Source organism: Xenopus laevis, chromosome 9_10S (genome assembly GCF_017654675.1).
Source record: "Xenopus laevis strain J_2021 chromosome 9_10S, Xenopus_laevis_v10.1, whole genome shotgun sequence".
NCBI classification, from domain to species: Eukaryota; Metazoa; Chordata; class Amphibia; order Anura; family Pipidae; genus Xenopus; species Xenopus laevis.
The window spans coordinates 107,320,723-107,340,038 of NC_054388.1; the positions used below are offsets into that span (position 1 = coordinate 107,320,723).

A 19,316-nucleotide genomic window follows, 5' to 3' on the forward strand; every position below is an offset into this window, starting at 1 on the left:
GAAGGAAACAAAGCTGCACCCCCTTACCCTGATGAGTAGGCTGTTCTGTTGAATCTCTGGAAATCAGTACCTGGGTACGGGCAAGCTGCAACGATACAATGAAACCAGTTTTATATACCAATAAGTTCACTCTCATAAATAAACCTTCAAGCTGGGCATCAGGTGTATCTAGAGGAGCAACCACTGCTCCAAGTCCCTTAGTTTCGATACCACTGTTAATAATGGAACTTTTGATAAACATATCAATATAAATAATGTTATCATAAGTCATAGCGTCTGCTCAAAGGGTAAGGGTACAATAATATATGCAGCGGCTATGGGAGGGCCCAAGAGTATAGAGGTCTATTAGTGGGGGTGGCTATGACTGATCTCTCATGTCAATACATTTCTGCAAAATAGGTTTGCTCTGTGACCGAGATACTATACGTCCTTATTGCACTGCCTCCATCTAACTATATGATAGGCTTCTTTATAATTGCATTCATTAATACAGGTTTGGGATGCGTTACCGATCCTATAATGTTACTCAATGTGCATTTGGATTAATGTTTTCTAAAGGGGAAACAAATTGGCTGCAGAGTGTGCTACGGAGCCTGGGGACCAACCTGTCCTCCATTGCTTTGCATTTCAAGAGGAAAACATTGAGAATAGAATTTCTGGGCTGCTGACGGCTGCAGTTCTATGCTCTCTAGGTGCCAAGGAGAAAAAACTAAAAAAACAAATCACAGATGATCTAATTTCCTCTTGAATTCATACATATAACCTGAACACTGGAATTTTATGATACACACAAACAAGAAAAACTGGCCAACAATGTAAAATACACAGAGGTTAATATATAGAGTTTGAAGGTTTTAAAGCAACCAATCAGCATGTAGCATTTTGTTGGTCTGTTGTTTCAATGCAAACATCTGATTGGTTGCTTTAGGTTACTAGAACTGGAGCCAACACAGTGCCTGCTGTATCCTTGCAGGGGGTTCCTATAATCAGGACAGACAGTAGAGGAATGGGGGAGACTCACTGGTGCAGGAATCAAGAATGTCTGTGACTTCTGTGACCAGCGACTCTGCAGACGGAACCAAAACATTTGCATCACTGTCGCTGTAACTGCTGTCCTGACTGTGGCTTCAAGAAAAAAATGGGAAATTGGAAAATAAAGTATTACTGTCATTTTTGGTTTATAAGTATGAAATGCTCACACAATACCCCAGTTTTTGAATGGTTTGTGCCAAAACTTGTTGAACTTGCATGGTACGTGAGGTCGGGCTGACCAATTGCCTTTTTAGGTGGGTCCCAGCCTCACTACTTTATAGGGCGGAGCTTATCTTATATACCCTTCTTCCTCCTCCTCCAGTGACATCAGAGAGGGTCAGTCTTGGGTTGGTTAAGGTCAGCCTAATGCATCACCCAACCTAATGCATCAACCCACTGCAATATACATAAAGGAGACAAAGCCCATTAGAGTGCAAGTTCACCTGTTAAAAATTGCTGGTGACTGCCAGGATCTATTCTTGTAAGGGCAATTGGCATCCATCAGTAAGTGCCTTCAGGATAGAAGTCCTGAGTTCCTGTCCTGTCACCGAGGCAACATGGTGCTATACCAGATCACTCCTCTAATGGGTATTTAATTAGACATTATGGTTACTGGAAACCCAGGAGTGGGTCAGTGATTGGAGCTTTTGCAACATATATTTTTTCCTAGGGCCTCTAAATCTTTAAAATTAATTCATGAAAAATTGCTCAGAGCTCTCAATTTGCATTTCTTCTTTTAGATTTCAAGTTTTCCATATTTTGTAAAATGCTCATAGAATGATTTAGAAACAACAGCACCAGCTACTGGTCATTTTGGCTCACTGGCAAAAGGAAAACTATACCCCCAAAATGAATATTTAAGCAACATATATCATATTAAGTTACATATTATAGAATCTTATCAAACTGAAATATATATTTACGTAAATATTGCCCTTTTACATCTCTTGCTCTTGCCTTGAACCACCATCTGTGTACTGCCTCACAGATCACCTGACCAGAAATACTGCAACTCTAACTGTAACAGGAAGAAGTGTGGAAGCAAAAGACAGAACTCTGTCTTTTCATTGGCTCATGTGACCTAACATGTATGACATGTTTGTGTGCACCGTGAATCCTACGATCCCAGGGGGCGGCCTTTATTTTTTTAAAATGGCAGTTTTCTATTTAGGATTACCCATTGGCACATACTACTAAAAAAGTATATTATTATAAAAATGGTTTATTTACATGAAGCAGGGTTTTGCATATGAGCTGTTTTATGCAATATCTTTTTATAGAGACCTACATTGTTTGGGGGTATGGTTTTCCTTTAAGTGGCAAGAAAAATGGAGGAGAGAAAAAGAAAGACAGAAGGGAAAAGGCAAAGCAAATAAAAAGAAGGCTGAGAATAGAAGAAAGGAGTGGAAAAGGAGAGTGCCATAGGAACACATGTTTGATATTGCTTCGGGCAAGGAACGCATTCAAAATGAATATTGAATGCACCTATGCATTTATCATCACTGTCTCATTTATATATTCTGCACCCCTCTTTGTATACCATTGTGTACACTAGTGCTGCTATAAAATGCATATTATACACAGTATGTGACCATGAGCCTGTGCTCACGAGTAGCTAATAAGACAGGTAATCAATATCAATAAAGAATATATTTCTTATGCAGTATATGAGTCCGATTGCATGCTCAGACCATCCAAACTCATGTGGCATCATCTCATTACAGCCACTAGATGGTGCTCATAAGACACTGAAGTTTAGGAGGTGATTAAAAAAAGGAAAGGAGGGGTGGTGATCTTGCTAATAAAGGTGTGGGATCTGTTATACAAAATCTCTAAAATACAATAATGCAAGTTTAAGAATTTTGCCATCCTTCTGAAAATATCCCTTGCCTTGCTGTACACTGAACAATGGAGTTTCATACCTTTTCCCCTCGCTGAACTGAAGTGATGTGCTTAAAATATCCTGGATTTTCTGTAGGAGAAGAAAGACGGAGAGACATAGTTACATAGTTAAATTGGGTTGAAAAAAGACAAAGTCCATCAAGTCCAACCCCCTCCAAATGAAAACCCAGCATCCATTCACACACCCCTCCCTACTTTTAATTAAATTCTACATACCCATACCTATACTAACTATAGAGCTTAGTATCACAATAGCCTTTGATATTATGTCTGTCCAAAAAATCATCCAAGTCCCTCTTATAGTCATTAACTGAATCAGCATCACAACATCACCCGGCAGTGCATTCCACAACCTCACTGTCCTGACTGTGAAGAACCCCCTACGTTGCTTCAAATGAAAGTTCTTTTCTTCTAGTCTAAAGGGGGGGCCTCTGGTACGGTGATCCACTTTATGGGTAAAAAGGTCCCCTGCTATTTGTCTATAATGTCCTCTAATGTACTTGTAAAGTCTAATCATGTCCCCTCACAAGCGCCTTTTTTCCAGAGAAAACAACCCCAACCTTGTCAGTCTCCCCTCATCATTTAACTCTTCCCTCCCTCTAACCAATTTAGTTGCACTTAGTCTCTGCACTCTCTCCAGCTCATTTATATCCCTCTTAAGGACTGTCAATACAGAATTTCTCAAGACTAACTGGCGGCCACTTTGTAGTAGGAATGCACTGAATCCACTAATTTGGATTTGGCTGAACCCCCGAATCCTTTGCGAAAGATTTGGCCGAATACCGAACTGAATCCGAATCCTAATTTGCATATGCAAATTAGGGGTAGGAAATCGAAAAAAAATTTACTTCCTTGTTTTGTGACATTTCCCTAATTTCCATAAGCAAATTTGGATTCGTATTCGGTTCGACTGAAAAAGGCCGAATCCTTTGCCAAATCCCGAACCAAATCCTGGATTCGGTGCATCCCTACTTTGTAGTAGTGAAACCACAACACTTCTTTTCTGACTACTTATTCTCATTTAACACCCTGTCAAAATCATCATAACGCCAAAGAATAGATGCTTCTAATGAGTCCCTCCAGGCAATAAAAATGGCACCTATTTCATAAATGGCCCCATCGGTGTGAATGTGACGGTGCCTTCGTTAGAGGTCTAGAGAGGAGAATAATCTGCAGTTCTGTATTTACCTGGACAAAATTAAAAAGCTTCTTGTTGGAAACTTCCAAGTGCCTGCGAGACAATTCAGACTTGCGCAGCTGACAGTCCGACAGAGATAATCGCCGGTTAAGATCCAATCCCTAAGTGGGAATAAACTGAGTTTAGTTCTTAAAGGAGGCATAACCCTTCTATAAAAACCTAGTCCTCCAAAGTAGGAGGCTGAAACTTAATTCTAATATGCAAGAGGATGTTTAGGAAAAACTCTGCCTGCCAGTGCTATATCACTCATCTATCATTGTTGGACTGAAATCTGTTTGGTACTGCATCACCTACTATATGTGGTCCAGAATGGCTCCTCTCCTTCTGTGTTATCCAATCATGGACCCAGAACACAATTTGATCCACAATGAAATCTTGCCAGATGAGAAGATCTTGTCATGTGTAGCTAATTTAACATTCTGCTGTATTACATGTGCAGTCAATACCCTGGGGCTGTGGTTCCCAAACTGGGGCCGGCCACCCTTATGGGTCAAGAGCAGTGGTTGTGGGTGGTCCATTCTGAGGACCAATTATTAAAACTTGGGGACAGTGCCAATTTTGACCCCCTCAGATCTCCTTGAAGACCAAAGTTTAGGTTTAAGGTGAAATTTGGGGTTAACCCTTATTTGACTTAGATATGTTAAGATATGTTATATGTATAGAGGTAGTGTCGTGCAGCAGGTCGGGTACCCGCGGGCAAAAACCTGCGGTACCCTGCGGGTTTCGTGTAGAAGCACCAGGTGTGGGTATAGATACGGGTCGGCGGTTCTGCGAGTTGCGGGTCGGGCCGCGGGTCTTCTCAGTAATGATTTTTACTCCTTTTTTCTGATCATGTATACTTCCAATGATGTCACTTCCGGCTTGCAATGACAGCACTTCCTGATTCTTGATGGTCAGCGGGTCGGAAGTCCGGGTTGCGGATAAGGTACTAGCGGGTCCAAGCGGATAAGAATGCGGGTTGCGGGTCCGGGTTGCGGATTGCAGGTTCGGGTACGGTTCAGGTACGGGTTCCAAAAAATGGACCTGCGCAGGACTCTACTTAGAGGGGTCCCTGACCAAAAGATGAACCTCTAAGAAATGAAAGGCCCTGCCCGAGAGAACTTGACACCCTGGCCCACTCTCATAACAATTACGTACATATAGACAGTGCACAATGGTATTTATGTAGGCCCATGTTGGGCGAAAAAAGGATGAGACTGGGGCTCACCTCAGGGACCTCTAACGAAAGCTTCTTTTTCCCTGGCATTTGGCTTTTCAGCTCTGAGATCTCCACTTCCAGAAGGTGAATGACTTCTTCATAGTCGTGCTCCGCCCTGTGAGCCTGACGCTGCACCAGCTCTGCAACCTGTAGCTTGCTCTGCAGGCATCGGTTCTCCGATAACAGCCCCAGCACCTTCTATGGGGCAAATTGTAGATTTTTTAAAACATACCCTCTAGATTATAAACCACATTTATCCCCCAACTATCCCATATGTTTCAGGTAATTTACATAGTTACATAGTAAGTTAGGTTAAAAAAAGGCACAAGTCCATCAAGTTGAACCTTTTAAAGGAGAATTAAACCCTAAAAATTAATATGGCTACTATGATACTGAACTTATTGCACGAGGCTAAAGTTTGAGCTTGTCAATAGCAGCAATGATCCAGGACTTCAAACTTGTCACAGGGGGTCACCATCTTGGAAAGTGTCTGTGACACTCACATGCTCAGTGGGCTCTGATTGGCTGTTGAGAAGCTAAGCTTAGGGCTCGTCACTAATTATCCAGCAGAAAATGAGGTTTTTCCAGATATTTAGATATATCAAAGCAGGTGTTTGCTCTCAAATGCAAAAACTTTGGTTTGCATTTCTAAAATGAGTTTTTTGTCCTTATAGCCTACCAAATGTATAAAGTGTGTATAGAAGGAAGGTATACATAACCACACTCACTTGGTTTAACCTCTGCAGTTCATCTTCTGTCGCTCTCTTGCTGTTTTCTGCCTCTCTAAGCAAAACCTGAGACAGAACAATCAGATGGAGCTGAGTCAGTAATGTTCATCTTTTCAGCTCCTAATGTTGAAAGACATCAACCCTCATTCTTGGAGTAGGATACCTGCACCCCCAAATACACAGTAAAGCACAATGATTTCTTCATTGTATGACCAGTCCTTGCCAAGATTGCAATAATCACCAGCACACCCTGGCCTACATGTTCAGTCTGGTGCTCTATGCCTCCTGGGGGATCGGCACCCTCCTCTCAGGATCAGTACAAATGCAGAGACAGGCACAACATACTTTAAATGGGATAAACCCTGCATAAATTTATTGCAAGTCATGTAACATTTCGGGTGTCTCTCTAAGGGATTCTACACAAAACATTACATGGCTCTCTCTTAATAAATAATAATAAATAAGGGTTAAAAGGAAAAGGAGGTTTGCAGAGTAATGTAACTGGAGACTAATGTGAAATATTTGGCCAAGCCCCCCCCCCACTCCCATTTACACTCCTCATGCAACAATGCTCTGGGCCTCCCTGTGAACCCGACTGGTGGAGCAGACACTTTTTATTTGCACCCCCAATACAATTGGCTCCTGGGTTTGCAGTAATACACAACATATCTTTCACAATGTTTATCAAAATTGCCCAGATCAAATGCCCAAAACTATAAATAATTGCAAGAATTATTTTCTTTTGACTGACACCCTGCCTTTCAATTCACGACCACCAATCTCAATAAGTGGTTTAATTCTGCTGGTTAGTCTTGGGAGTGGTAAATATATTGTAATGAAGGGCTAAAAGTAATTTTATTTCCCATTCTTTTGTCACTATTCACCTTTAAATGTCTAACCTCCTGCCTGAGATCAGTCACCTCTTCCTGTAGTTGTTCCAGCTCCAAACTCTCAGAGAACCTTGGAAGTTCTACCTCCTGCAAGTAAAGAGCATTAGTTACCCTAGGGCAGTGGTTCCCAAAGATTGGGCCTGTCCCCCTTGGGAAACTTGAAGCAGTGGTAGGAAGGACCTGAAGTTCAGTTGTTAAAAAATTGCTTTCCTAGATATACCTGAAAGCCCAGTCAGTTAGGTTAAAATTTGGTGTGAATATGTATTTGCTGTCCTAGATATTATTGAAGCTATGCCTGAAGAGCTGATAAACCATTATTATCCTACATTTGTACTCATTTCATGAACTATGGGTGCCCTGGCTAAAGGCTGGACCTTTAATGGGGCTCTGGCAAGAGGTTGGACTTTTAAATTGGGTTTGAATTAAAAAAGTTGGACAACCACGGCTCCAGGGCTTCCAAGAGCAATAGTTTGAGGTCCCAGTCTGAAGCCCAGTAAAGAAGAACACTTTTGTATCCTAGATACTTCTGGAAGTCCAGCCTGAAGGTCAATCAAGGTGATATTTATGGTGGACACATGTTGCTATTGTTGATATTCTTATCTGTAATCTTATGAGCTAAAGGCACACTAACCAAATACTGGACCTCAGAAAGTGGGTCTTGACCCCACGAAGTATGAAAACCCACTAGACTGTATATGTATTTATTATAGGACAACTGTTATACATTCTCCACTACATGATGCTGGAAATTCACAAAGAGGCAGCCCTATGAAGTCCTAATCTAAATACTGGTGCAGCATCTCCTTCTATTTACATTACTAGGCAGGTTGTCCCTTGAAACTGCCAGTGGTCCTTCTACTACTGTGAGTAGCACCCACCTTGGTGACAGGTGACTGGAATGCAGAGGTGTCAAGTAAATTGGCCACTTGGTAATGCGTGAAGACCAGAAAACTATAATCTAGGCCGGCCTCTTCAAGTTCTTCCTGTAAGACAACTCGCATGGCACGAAGAATATCTGCAAACACATAAGGAAAGAATGGTTCTAGGGCAGGAGAAACTCAATGAAAAAGTACCTATGGTAGACAAAGTAACTTATACAGTTGTGGATAAAGAAACAAGGTCTGTCCCAGTAGAGTACTCCATCAGATTTTCTTTTAGGTTCAAAATTTACTTTTTTGGTTGCTCACCCCCATAAGCCACAGTCCCCTGACAATCTTTTATCAGTCCTTGGTGAAGCTCTTTCCTCTTCTCCTCAGAAACATCCAGACCAAGGTACTGCAAGATCTGAAAATCAAGGAGAAACAAAGGATGACACATGCACAACGTAACTGGCAATATATTTTGGACAGGGAACTTTACAGCAGGCTCGTTGGCCTGAATCACAGGAAGAGAAAGGAACTTGATCAAGGTCATGACATGAGAATGAAACCCTACTTCCCCTGCTTCAGTATACAATGATGGCCTTCAATTACAAATGCAGTTCAGATTTCACCATATTGGAACATTGCATTCGTTAGCTTTGATGTATGTGCAGGGCCGGATTTACATAATGTGCAGCCCTAGGCCCGCTGTAGTTTGTCATCCCTGTCTCCTCCCTTTTATTCGCTCAAATTTTTGGAGCAATGGGGATTGGCGCACTGGAATTTTGAAAAAATATCGTTATCTCCTGCGCATAACTGTCCATCCTAAATCCCACGATACCCCTAGTTGGACAAGATCTACAGCAGCCTCAATTGTAGAGAATAAAGTAGTAACAGGGCACTCAAATAGAAAAAAACTTTATTAGAATTACATCAAAAACCCAACGCGTTTTAACCCCTCATAGATGGGGTCTTTGTCAGGGGCACAGAATAAAATGCAGGCTGCTGACAAAGGGTTGTTGAGTTTTTGATATGTAATTCTAATAAAGTACTGTTTACTACTTTATTTTATTATACTTGGGCATCTTACAGGTGACCCCAGCAGTGAGCACCTCATTAAATATTAATGTTATATGGGAGTGCACCACCAAATACCTTTGCTTTTCATTCTAGAGAAACAGTATATTAGATTTACCAGTTCTAGTTTCTCCTCTTTCAGCCGAACATGTGGATCCAGAGAGACTTTCTGCTCATTGCCAGTATATGCTCTGTGGTTGGGTGGTGACACAGGAGCTAGAAGAGAGTACATGTTATTTTATCAAATAGGACTTCCACTTAACTCATCAACGAGAGACAATACTTAACCAGTCATCAACAGGGCGCTCCCCCCAACCTGCAGAGATGTATAAATCAGACGACAAGCACTTGTGATAGCTGCCCAGTCCAAGGATATTAAGGAAATGTAAACAAACTTTACAGCAATTTGTTTTTAAAGGGATACTGTCATGGGAAAACATGTTTTTTTTCAAAACGCATCAGTTAATAGTGCTGCTCCAGCAGAATTCTGCACTGAAATCCGTTTCTCAAAAGAGCAAACAGATTTTTTTATATTCAATTTTGAAATCTGACATGGGGCTAGACATTTTGTCAATTTCCCAGCTGCCCCCAGTCATGTGACCAGGGGCAGCTTAATTTAAATTGTAAAGATGCTCAGAAGAGCACACTGGAAAATGTTACATTCATTTGTTTCAATGGTTCCCTTTATTATTAGTATTTGCTGTTTGAAAGCAGTACTAGAGACCTGCAGGAGTCTACTATACCCAGAATGAGTATTTTTACCCGCTGAAACGGACTACCCAACCCACAGCATTTACCTGCAACCCAACCACGTACTATTGCAAGGTGGTTGGCTGACTACATGTACAATGTACCACTGTATCCAATATCTCTACTTTTCTAATATACCGTAAATGCCGTAATGTTTGTATGAATACATTGCCTCCTGTATTACAGTATTGGAGCATGCTCCTCCTTATCTGAATGCTTACCCGAAACTGTGAGCTCAGGGGGACAGATATCAGGGGACGGAGAAGGCATGTGGTTTTCATTTCGACACTGGAAAACACAAGAGATGCTAACATACATGTATAATATATGTGTAAACAAATACTAACCTACATATACTGTATATATATATACCAAATATCTTCCAACCGGCACACCCTTTGCAGAAAACTTTGTCTTTTAATTGCATAGTATTGGGGGCACATTTACTTAGCTCGAGTGAAAAAATAGAATAAAAAATACTTCGACTGCTACTTCGACTCGAACGATTCAAACTAAAAATTGTTTGACTATTCGACCATTTGATAGTCTAAGTACTGTCTCTTTAAAAAATACTTCGACCAACTATGATCTCAATGGGCTTAATGTATTTATATGGCCCCGTTATACCCCTGTGTAGCCAGAATTATTCAGCTTCCAATGTCCTGACACTTTGCATTAAACTTATGCACTTACCTCTGGGGACCTGACGTGGACTTTAAGTCGACAGGAAGCTAGGCCATTTCCCAGAATCCTCTGTGGTGACGAGGTAGCGCTGTTGGCTCCAGAGAAGCCATGAAGATGGACGGCAGCCGGAACAAAAGAAACTTCAGTGAAGCTGCCTTGCCTTTAAAAGACAGGGATATAAACGACATGATTATTGGTCCAGATCTTGATTATCATGAGGAGGTTCCATCTGTGTTGCATGTTTCCTACATTGAGTGCAGTGTTTCTTTTAACCCACTCTCATCAAAAGGCAAGTCATTTTGTTATCAGAGGTGACCAAACGCAATGTAATAAATATCAGCAAACTGTGGTCTATTTCTTCTCATAGGTGAGAACACATATCATTAAATAAAATCATTTATGGGCCTTAAAAAGGGGCCTTCATAAACCTCTTTATCAACATTGCCCCACTCCCCTGTACCTAATTAGAAAGGGCAGAGTAGCAGGGTTAGTAGCTGCAGAAACAGGGGACAACAGAGGAAACGCTAAGGGTGCCATTAGCCTAAGCATACTGAGATGCCAGGGGCTTCAAGGAATTCTGCCATAATTTTTATGGTGTTGTTTTTATTTCTAAATGACACTGTTTACACTGCAAATAATTCACTCTACAATATAAAATTTCATTCCTGAATCAGAAAGTGTATATTTTAGTTGTAATATTGGTGTGTAGGTGCATCTCAGGTCATTTTGCCTGGTCATGTGCTTTCAGAAAGAGCCAGCACTTTAGGATGGAACTGCTTTCTGGCAGGCTGTTGTTGCTCCTACTCAATGTAATTGAATGTGTCTCAGTGGGACCTGGATTTTACTATTGAGTGCTGTTCTTAGATCTACCAGGCAGCTGTTATCTTGTGTTAGGGAGCTGTTATCTGGTTACCTTCCCATTGTTCTATTGTTAGGATGCTGGGGGGAAAAGAGGGGGGTGATATCACTCCAATTTGCAGTACAGCAGTAAAGAGTGACTGAAGTTTGTCAGAGCATAAGTCACATGACTGGGGGAAGCTGGGAAACTGACAATATGTCTAGCCCCATGTCAGATTTAAAAATTAAATTTAAAACATTGTTTTGCTCTTTTGAGAAACGGATTTCAGTGCAGAATTCTGCTGGAGCAGCACTATTAACTGATGCGTTTTGAAAAAAACATGTTTTCCCATGACAGTATCCCTTTAACTTCAGAGTTGCACTAGTACCCAAAAATTCTAGCTGGCCCTGGCCCTGCTTGGCCTCAGCCCCCCAGGCATGCCTGAAGACCTGGCGGGGCATTTTTATACATTAATATTAAGAACCCAACCATAATGTTGCCAGACTACAGCTCCAAGCATAATTCAGGAATGATGGGAGTTGTAGCCCAACTATCAATTGGGCGGAACAACACCTATTTTCAAGCTTTTCCTGTTATCTTGGAAAACCTTCGAAGTAGTAGTTTAGATATTGATTCAGTGAGTGTCATTCTCATACCAATCGGTACAATGTTAGATGTCTAATGCATCTCATTTCAAAGGTTCCTTCTTAGATTCTGGATTACTATGTATCTTTCTATCTCTTCCTCACTCAGATTTCAGGTTCCAAGAGGAACAGATGAGGTTTAAGCTGATATCAAGAGTGTTCTAGGGAAACATGCTAAAATAGCATTCAGAGTTCTAGACTCGTTCAGATTCAACACACCTGAATCTAGATCTGGCTAAAACACGCCTGGCTTCTTCATTGGTGACTCCAACCAGTGTCTCTCGGTTGATTGAAACCAGTTGGTCTCCAGCTCTGAGACGTCCATCCTAAAAAAAGACCACACATAACTCACTGACATTTTGGGACTGAGCTAAAACCAAACTTTTTTGCAGAATTTGGATTTGATCTTGGTTCCTACTCTCAACCAAATCGAAACCATTATTGTAGGCAGTGTACGTGATTCTATTAAGATCTAAGGCACATCACACACAATCTAGCCCCTACCATTCAATCACTTAGCAAGCATTAACTAAACTGGACTTTTCACTGGACAATGAAATAATGAGACCCAATCTATGCCAAATTTCCAGTGCTGCCAAAGGGTAACAGGAACCGCTAACATAAATGATTAAATGGTCGCTGTTTACTATAGTTGACCTCATGGTTGATGGGCTAGTAGGGTTTTTGCATCCATCCCATGTCCTCTAAAACCTTCTCCAAGTTCCCTCTGGTTTATTTAGACACATACTTCAAGGCAAGGCATGGAGCAAATACCCCTTCAGGGTGATCTTATACAGTGGTAAACATATAGCCTGGAACTGCACTAACTAGAAAGACTAATAGAAATACCATATCCTGTATAAGATGGTGCATCTAGGGTTGGACTGGAAGGTGAGGGCAGCAATAGAAATTCTATAAAAATAATGCTTCAACAATAATATATTAGAAATAGGCAAGTTACAATCATAACTTTATGACTTGAAGGCTATATTGGGCAAAATGTCATGTGGATGTAAGATTTTCCACACTGGGCCCTTTATTTTGGTTGAAACTTACCCTGGAACAGTCTCCATCAACAAGAACCTCTTGCACATACACCATTGGTCCTTCTGGTCGGTTAGAGCCTCCACTGATCACCAATCCCAGGCCGGTAGATTTAGCTACAGCGATATTCTGAATCCCTGAGTCACTAGAAAATGACAATACGGTGACTTATTAGATGGCTTGATAAGTGCCAGCGCTAGAAACGAATAACAGGCATAGGTTTCCCCAGGGCTTTAAATCCAATTACCTAGTCAAATAGTTAAGTTGGGTTGATAAAATATCCATATTAATTGTAGATTTTAGTATCACAACATCCTTGGATATTATGTCTGTCCAAGAAATCATCCAAGTCCCTCTTATAGTCATTAACTGAATCAGCATCACAACATCACCCAGCAGTGCATTCCACAACCTCAATGTCCTGACTGTGAAGAACCCCCTACGTTGCTTCAAATGAAAGTTCTTTTCTTCTAGTCTAAAGGCGAGGCCTCTGGTACGGTGATCCACTTTATGGGTAAAAAGGTCCCCTGCTATTTGTCTATAATGTCCTCTAATGTACTTGTGAAGTGTAATCATGTCCCCTTGCAAGTGTCTTTCTTTCAGAGAAAACAACCCCAACCTTGACAGTCAACCTCATAATTAACCAATCAGATGTTTTCTTTCATCTTTCACACAGCACTATACTGGCAGATGCTATCTGTTGATTGGTTGCTGTGGAAAAATAGACAGGAGCAAATGAGTTGTACTGTACCTCATTGTTAAGTGTGGGGAGAGGCTGGAACTCCCAGTGAATTGTCCGTGAGAGCTGCCTGGACTTAGTAACAAAGGGCTTTGGGAACGGGAGGAAGATTCAGAGGAAGTGCTCTCCAAATATCTGCCTATAAAGAAAAGAAAACACATTTATTAGACTCTAGGGGAGGAGGTACAGGTTTGTAACCATTTTATAAACATTTGTTTCTGTCCATTGGTGGATTATTTCCATACTCACTTCCCTGCATAATGGGGGAGCTTCTAGCAGATCCGGTGTCACTGTGAGAGCCATACTTCTCCATCAGCTCAGAGAATTCTTTCCTGCAACACAGTATCAGCTCCACAGTCAGTGATTCCATTTAGTACTATTGGGGCATATCATTATGTTCCAGCTTGCTTGTTGGCTACACAGCAGCTTGTTTATATAAACTATAGTAGTACTTATCTGTTATCTACTGTGTATCCTGTGCTTGAATGGTTGCCCCCATGGCTACACAGCAGCTTGTTTATATAAACTATAGTAGTACTTATCTGTTATCTACTGTGTATCCTGTGCTTGAATGGCTGCCCCCATGGCTACACAGCAGCTTGTTTATATAAACTATAGTAGTACTTATCTGTTATCTACTGTGTATCCTGTGCTTGAATGGCTGCCCCCATGACTACACAGCAGCTTGTTTATATAAACTATAGTAGTACTTATCTGTTATCTACTGTGTATCCTGTGCTTGAATGGCTGCCCCCGTGGCTACACAGCAGCTTGTTTATATAAACTATAGTAGTACTTATCTGTTATCTACTGTGTATCCTGTGTTCGAATGGCTGCCCCCATGACTACACAGCAGCTTGTTTATATAAACTATAGTAGTACTTATCTGTTATCTACTGTGTATCCTGTGCTTGAATAGCTGCCCCTATGGCTACACAGCAGCTTGTTTATATAAACTATAGTAGTACTTATCTGTTATCTACTGTGTATCCTGTGCTTGAATGGCTGCCCCCATGGCTACACAGCAGCTTGTTTATATAAACTATAGGAGTACTTATCTGTTATCTACTGTGTATCCTGTGCTTGAATGGCTGCCCCCATGGCTACACAGCAGCTTGTTTATATAAACTATAGGAGTACTTTTATCTTATCTACTATGTATCCTGTGCTTGAATGGCTGCCCCCATGGCTACACAGCAGCTTGTTTATATAAACTATAGGAGTACTTTTATCTTATCTACTATGTATCCTGTGCTTGAATGGCTGCCCCCATGGCTACACAGCAGCTTGTTTATATAAACTATTGTAGAGTTTCTGAAGCAAACACAACAGTTGAACCAGTGTAGAGCAACGCTATATTATATTGTCATTTATTTAAAACACTTAAATTATATGGTGTTACCGATCCTTTAATTGTGGTCCAGGTCACAAACCTTGACCACCCCTATTACACACAAAACACACCCACAATCCAATTAAAATCCACCCACTCCACCCTTCGAAAGGGTAGGCAAGTGGGACCCCCTGGTGGCACACCTCCCAGCAACCCTCAGGTAAATCATTTATTAGGGTCCCTAATTGTGCTCAGTATTCTATTTAATTTTCTGTAGGAAGCCAATCAAAGTGTGAATTAATGTCCAGCCTATGATTGGCTACAATTACAGTTAATCTGTTCGACGAGGTCTAGGCTAACTTACTGCTGTAGCCGTCCCATTTCCAACAAGGATTCATCTGCCTTCTAGTAACTTGCCCTTTAATAGCAACAGAACTATCTGAAAATAGGAGAAGCAGCTAAATGAGTAAATTATTATTAATACCCCCTGTTATTAGACACACATGCCCCATTCCGCTGAATCATTTAGTCACAACAATATTCAGATCAATGGCTCAGGCTCAGTCAGCAGAAGGCGCTGAAAGGCGGCCGATAGAGGCACAAAGCAGATTATGTGACATGAACTTGAACCGGATTTAGTACTAATGAAATTTCTTAAGTCGTTCTGAAAAAGATATGTATTATGTATTCTATCCCCTTAAGGCAGGGAGGATATACTAAAGGGCAAATTGGCCACACGCTCCTAATTCAGGGAGAAATAAATAGTCATGCAGTGATCCTACATCGTAACATCTTTGATTTATGGCAGGAAGCATTTAACTTGCCCAGATGATGCCATTTACCCACAGAGCTCAATCTGTCGTGGACTACAGAGGGGTTTAAAGGAGAACTAAACCCTAAAAATGAATGTGACTAAAAATGCCATATTTAATATACTGGAATTAATAGCAGTATGCAGCAATGATCCAGAATTAGTCACAGGGGGTCACCATCTTGGAAATTGTCTGTTGTGACACTCACATGCTCAGTGGGCTCTGATTGGCTGTTGAGAAGCTAAGCTTAGGGCTCGTCACTAATTATCCAGCAGAAAATGAGCTTCCCTGGCTGTAATATAAGCTGATGCTACAGGTTTGCTGATTATTAAATTCTGATGCTAATTGCACTGGTTTCTGTGCTGCCATGTAGTAATTATCTGTATTAATTACTAATCAGCCTTATATACCAGGCTGCATCTTGGCTCTCTTCTTACCTTTCTAACCTATCATTCACTGTCTCCTATGATAACAAAACCTCATCTGCAGTTCCACTTAATGTGGGGGTGCCGCAAGGCTCCGTACTTGGTCCGCTGTTGTTCTCCCTGTACACTCTGTCTCATCTCATCCATTCATTTGGCTTTAATTATCATCTGTATGCTGATGATACCCAAATATATTTATCCACCCCTTCATTAACAGCTGAAACAGAGGCTCAGATCTCTAACTGCCTCCTGGCTATCTCAAATTGGATGAACCAGCGCCACCTCAACAACCTAACAAACCTAACCTAACAAAAACTGAACTTATCATCTTTCCACCTAAGCCCGGTCCTACTCCCCTATTTACTATCTCTATTGATGGCTCATTAATCCTGTCAACTCAGCTAGCTGTCTGGGGGGAATCTTTGACTCCTCTCTCTCCTTCTCTGTTCATATTTACATCACTGTCAAAACCTGTCACTTTTTCTTACGCAATACTGCCAAAAATCCATCCCTTCCTTTCACCTGATACATCCAAGATGCTCATGCATGCTCTCATCCTATCCCGACTAGATTACTGTAACCTTCTACTAACTGGCCTCCCTAACTGCCATCTCTCCCCTCTACAGTCTGTATTAAACACTGCTGCAAGAATTCTCCTCCTCTCATCCAAAAGGGTACAGGCCCCTCCGCTGCTGAAGTCCTTATCACGGCTTCCTATAAAACAAAGAATAACTTATAAACTCCTCCTCATAACCTTCACTTCATTCCTCTGCACCTAAATACATCTCATCTCTTGTCTCTCTATATGTTCCTGCCCGAAACCTCCGCTCCTCTCAGAGCAACCGCTTGGTTGTACCCCCCACTACTACTGCTGTTTCCCATATCAAACCCTTCTCTCTTGCGACTCCTTATATTTGGAATGTCATTCCTGAATCTCTCAGGAGAGAATCCTCCTTCAATGTTTTTAAAACAAAACTTTTATGACTACCTCTGGGAGCACCTGGATAACAGCTGAACTGGCACTTATATAACAGTGTAACAAACTGTAACCCACAGCACCTTAATACCCCTCTGAATTGTGTCTGTATGTTACCCTCCCATTTAGACTGTAAGCCCTACGGGGTAGGGTCCTCTAGCCTTTTGTTTCCTTGACACTGAGCACTTAATCTGCATTGTAATTATATTTTATATTTATGTGAATTGTATTCTAATAATGCACTTATTGTTACTTTTTATTCCAATGACCCCTTGTTTGTTACTACTAATTTATTGTTTTGTTGTACAGTGCTTTGCCCTCAAGGAGAGCTTTACAAATAAAAATATACATACATACATACATACATACATCTTGTGACATTTCTATTCTATGTGTACTGTATATTGTGAGTGGCTCCCTAAGCTCAGTAAGTGACAGCAGCACAGAGCATGTGCAGTGAATCAGCAGAAAAGAAGATGGGGAGCTACTGGGGCATCTTTGGAGACACAGATCTTTACTGCTAAAGGGCTGTGGTTGCCTTGAGCTGGTACAGAAACCCAAAATATAATTCTAGCCTACTTCCTTACGTAAGCTTTAGTTCTCCTTTAAACCTCCCGAGGTTCCACAGGCTGCTTAAATTACTCTGAAAGCACATCAGCTGCAATGCCATTTTCAGTAAGTAGTTGTTTTACACTGGTTATGTACCTCCCAATATTTGGAAAATGGAAAGAGGGGCAAACATTTTTGACCACCACTATCCACTAATTTCCATGTCCATTTTACTAAATTTGGCAGGTTATGGAAAGTTTGAACACATTTCTGGGGGGTTTTAGGGCCATGTTTTATGTGTTATTTTTGTTTTGCTAATAAAGATGAAACTGCCCTTTAAAGCCGTAAGTCTCAGTTCCCCCGCATGTCAAAAGTCATAAAAAAAAGATAAATTGCTGGCGGTTTTTCATATTTGAAAGTGGGATTATGTTTAAAAGTTCTAACTGCTCAATATATATTTTTTAAAAAACATGTTTTTTAACCATTTGAAGCTCAAGCCACATTTGTTTTAGGGCGGGCTCAAGTCTATGACAATAGGGGATCTCTTTTGTCTTTATTTTGCTTCCTTGGACATTTGTAATAATTAGTGGCCACTTCCAGCATTTGCACCAACATCACTAATAAAGACATTTATATACATATACACCTATATCGGCCAGCCCTATTTAAATTGACCGAAGCGTAAGTGTGTTAACGAAGTTTCGCTAGGAAGAAAGTAACACTAACAAAAGTTGGCTTAGAAATGCCAGTGCTGACGCACTGCATATTAATGTCTGACGAAACTGCGCAGTGTGGTGGAGCCTTCAGACGCGAAAATTTGCCCTTTAGTATATTTGCCACATAGTCTCATTACGTGGCTGCTCTCTATAATTGCTTCAATGACCCCGATTTGAAAAGCATGATGATCTATAGATGATCCTATCCCAGTAGTTTTTTAGACCCCCCAAATCTGACTCGATACTGCTGCCCACCCAAGGTTTTGTGCCAGTAAGTAAGCAAGGCAGAAATGTGTTTCCAGATTTTCCCTGGACCTCCAGCTTTAAAGGGATGGTTCACCTTTAAGTTAACTTTTAGTATGTTATAGAATGGTCCATTCTTAGCAACTTTTCAATTGGTCTTCATTATTTTTATATCGTTTTTGAATGATTTGTCTTCTTCTCCGGACTCTATCCAACTTTCAAATGGGGGCCACTGACCCGGCAGCAAAAACTATTGCTCCGTGAGGCTACAGTTTTATTGTAAGTCGTAATTTTTCTTACATACTTCTATTACTATTCAGTCCCTTTCCCATTCATAGTCCATTGGCTCATTCAAACCCTTGCCTGTTTGCTAGGGTAAATAAGACCCTAGCAACCAAATGGTTGCTGAAATACTAAACTGGAGAGCTGCTGAGATGGAAAGCTAAATAACTGGAAAACCACAAAAAAGAAAAAAAGAAGACCACTTGCAAATTTTCTCAAAATATTCAAAGTGTACATGACACTAGAAGTTAATTTACCCTCGGACAACACTGCATACTAGATGCTGGTGACGTAGAATGTATTTACTAGTCGATTTTTATAAGGGTATATAAGTGTATAGCTGTCCAAAACATTCCCAGTCTGAATTACCAACATAATAAAGCATAAAAATAGTGC

At 40.9% G+C, this 19,316-nt stretch overlaps 1 protein-coding gene across 7 annotated transcripts in view; it reads right to left on the reverse strand.

Moving 5' to 3' along the window:
• LOC108703248 (syntaxin-binding protein 4) overlaps positions 1 to 19,316 on the reverse strand; it is a 62,572-nt gene that overhangs the window by 3,794 nt on the left and 39,462 nt on the right. For 4 of the 7 annotated variants that reach the window (XM_041578772.1, XM_041578775.1, XM_041578771.1 and 1 more), the window contains 16 exons: positions 13,834 to 13,916; positions 13,597 to 13,723; positions 12,858 to 12,990; positions 12,021 to 12,127; positions 10,329 to 10,479; positions 9,857 to 9,923; positions 9,004 to 9,101; positions 8,136 to 8,232; positions 7,827 to 7,963; positions 6,943 to 7,035; positions 6,059 to 6,124; positions 5,340 to 5,528; positions 4,123 to 4,233; positions 2,955 to 3,004; positions 1,022 to 1,128; positions 28 to 85 (listed from right to left, as the gene is read on the reverse strand). In XM_041578772.1, coding sequence (XP_041434706.1) covers positions 28 to 85; positions 1,022 to 1,128; positions 2,955 to 3,004; positions 4,123 to 4,233; positions 5,340 to 5,528; positions 6,059 to 6,124; positions 6,943 to 7,035; positions 7,827 to 7,963; positions 8,136 to 8,232; positions 9,004 to 9,101; positions 9,857 to 9,923; positions 10,329 to 10,479; positions 12,021 to 12,127; positions 12,858 to 12,990; positions 13,597 to 13,723; positions 13,834 to 13,916 — 1,674 coding nt within the window. The remainder of the gene's footprint in view (positions 1 to 27; positions 86 to 1,021; positions 1,129 to 2,954; positions 3,005 to 4,122; positions 4,234 to 5,339; positions 5,529 to 6,058; positions 6,125 to 6,942; positions 7,036 to 7,826; positions 7,964 to 8,135; positions 8,233 to 9,003; positions 9,102 to 9,856; positions 9,924 to 10,328; positions 10,480 to 12,020; positions 12,128 to 12,857; positions 12,991 to 13,596; positions 13,724 to 13,833; positions 13,917 to 19,316) is intronic. The other 3 variants (XM_041578774.1, XM_041578773.1, XM_041578776.1) reach the window with 3 other exon arrangements.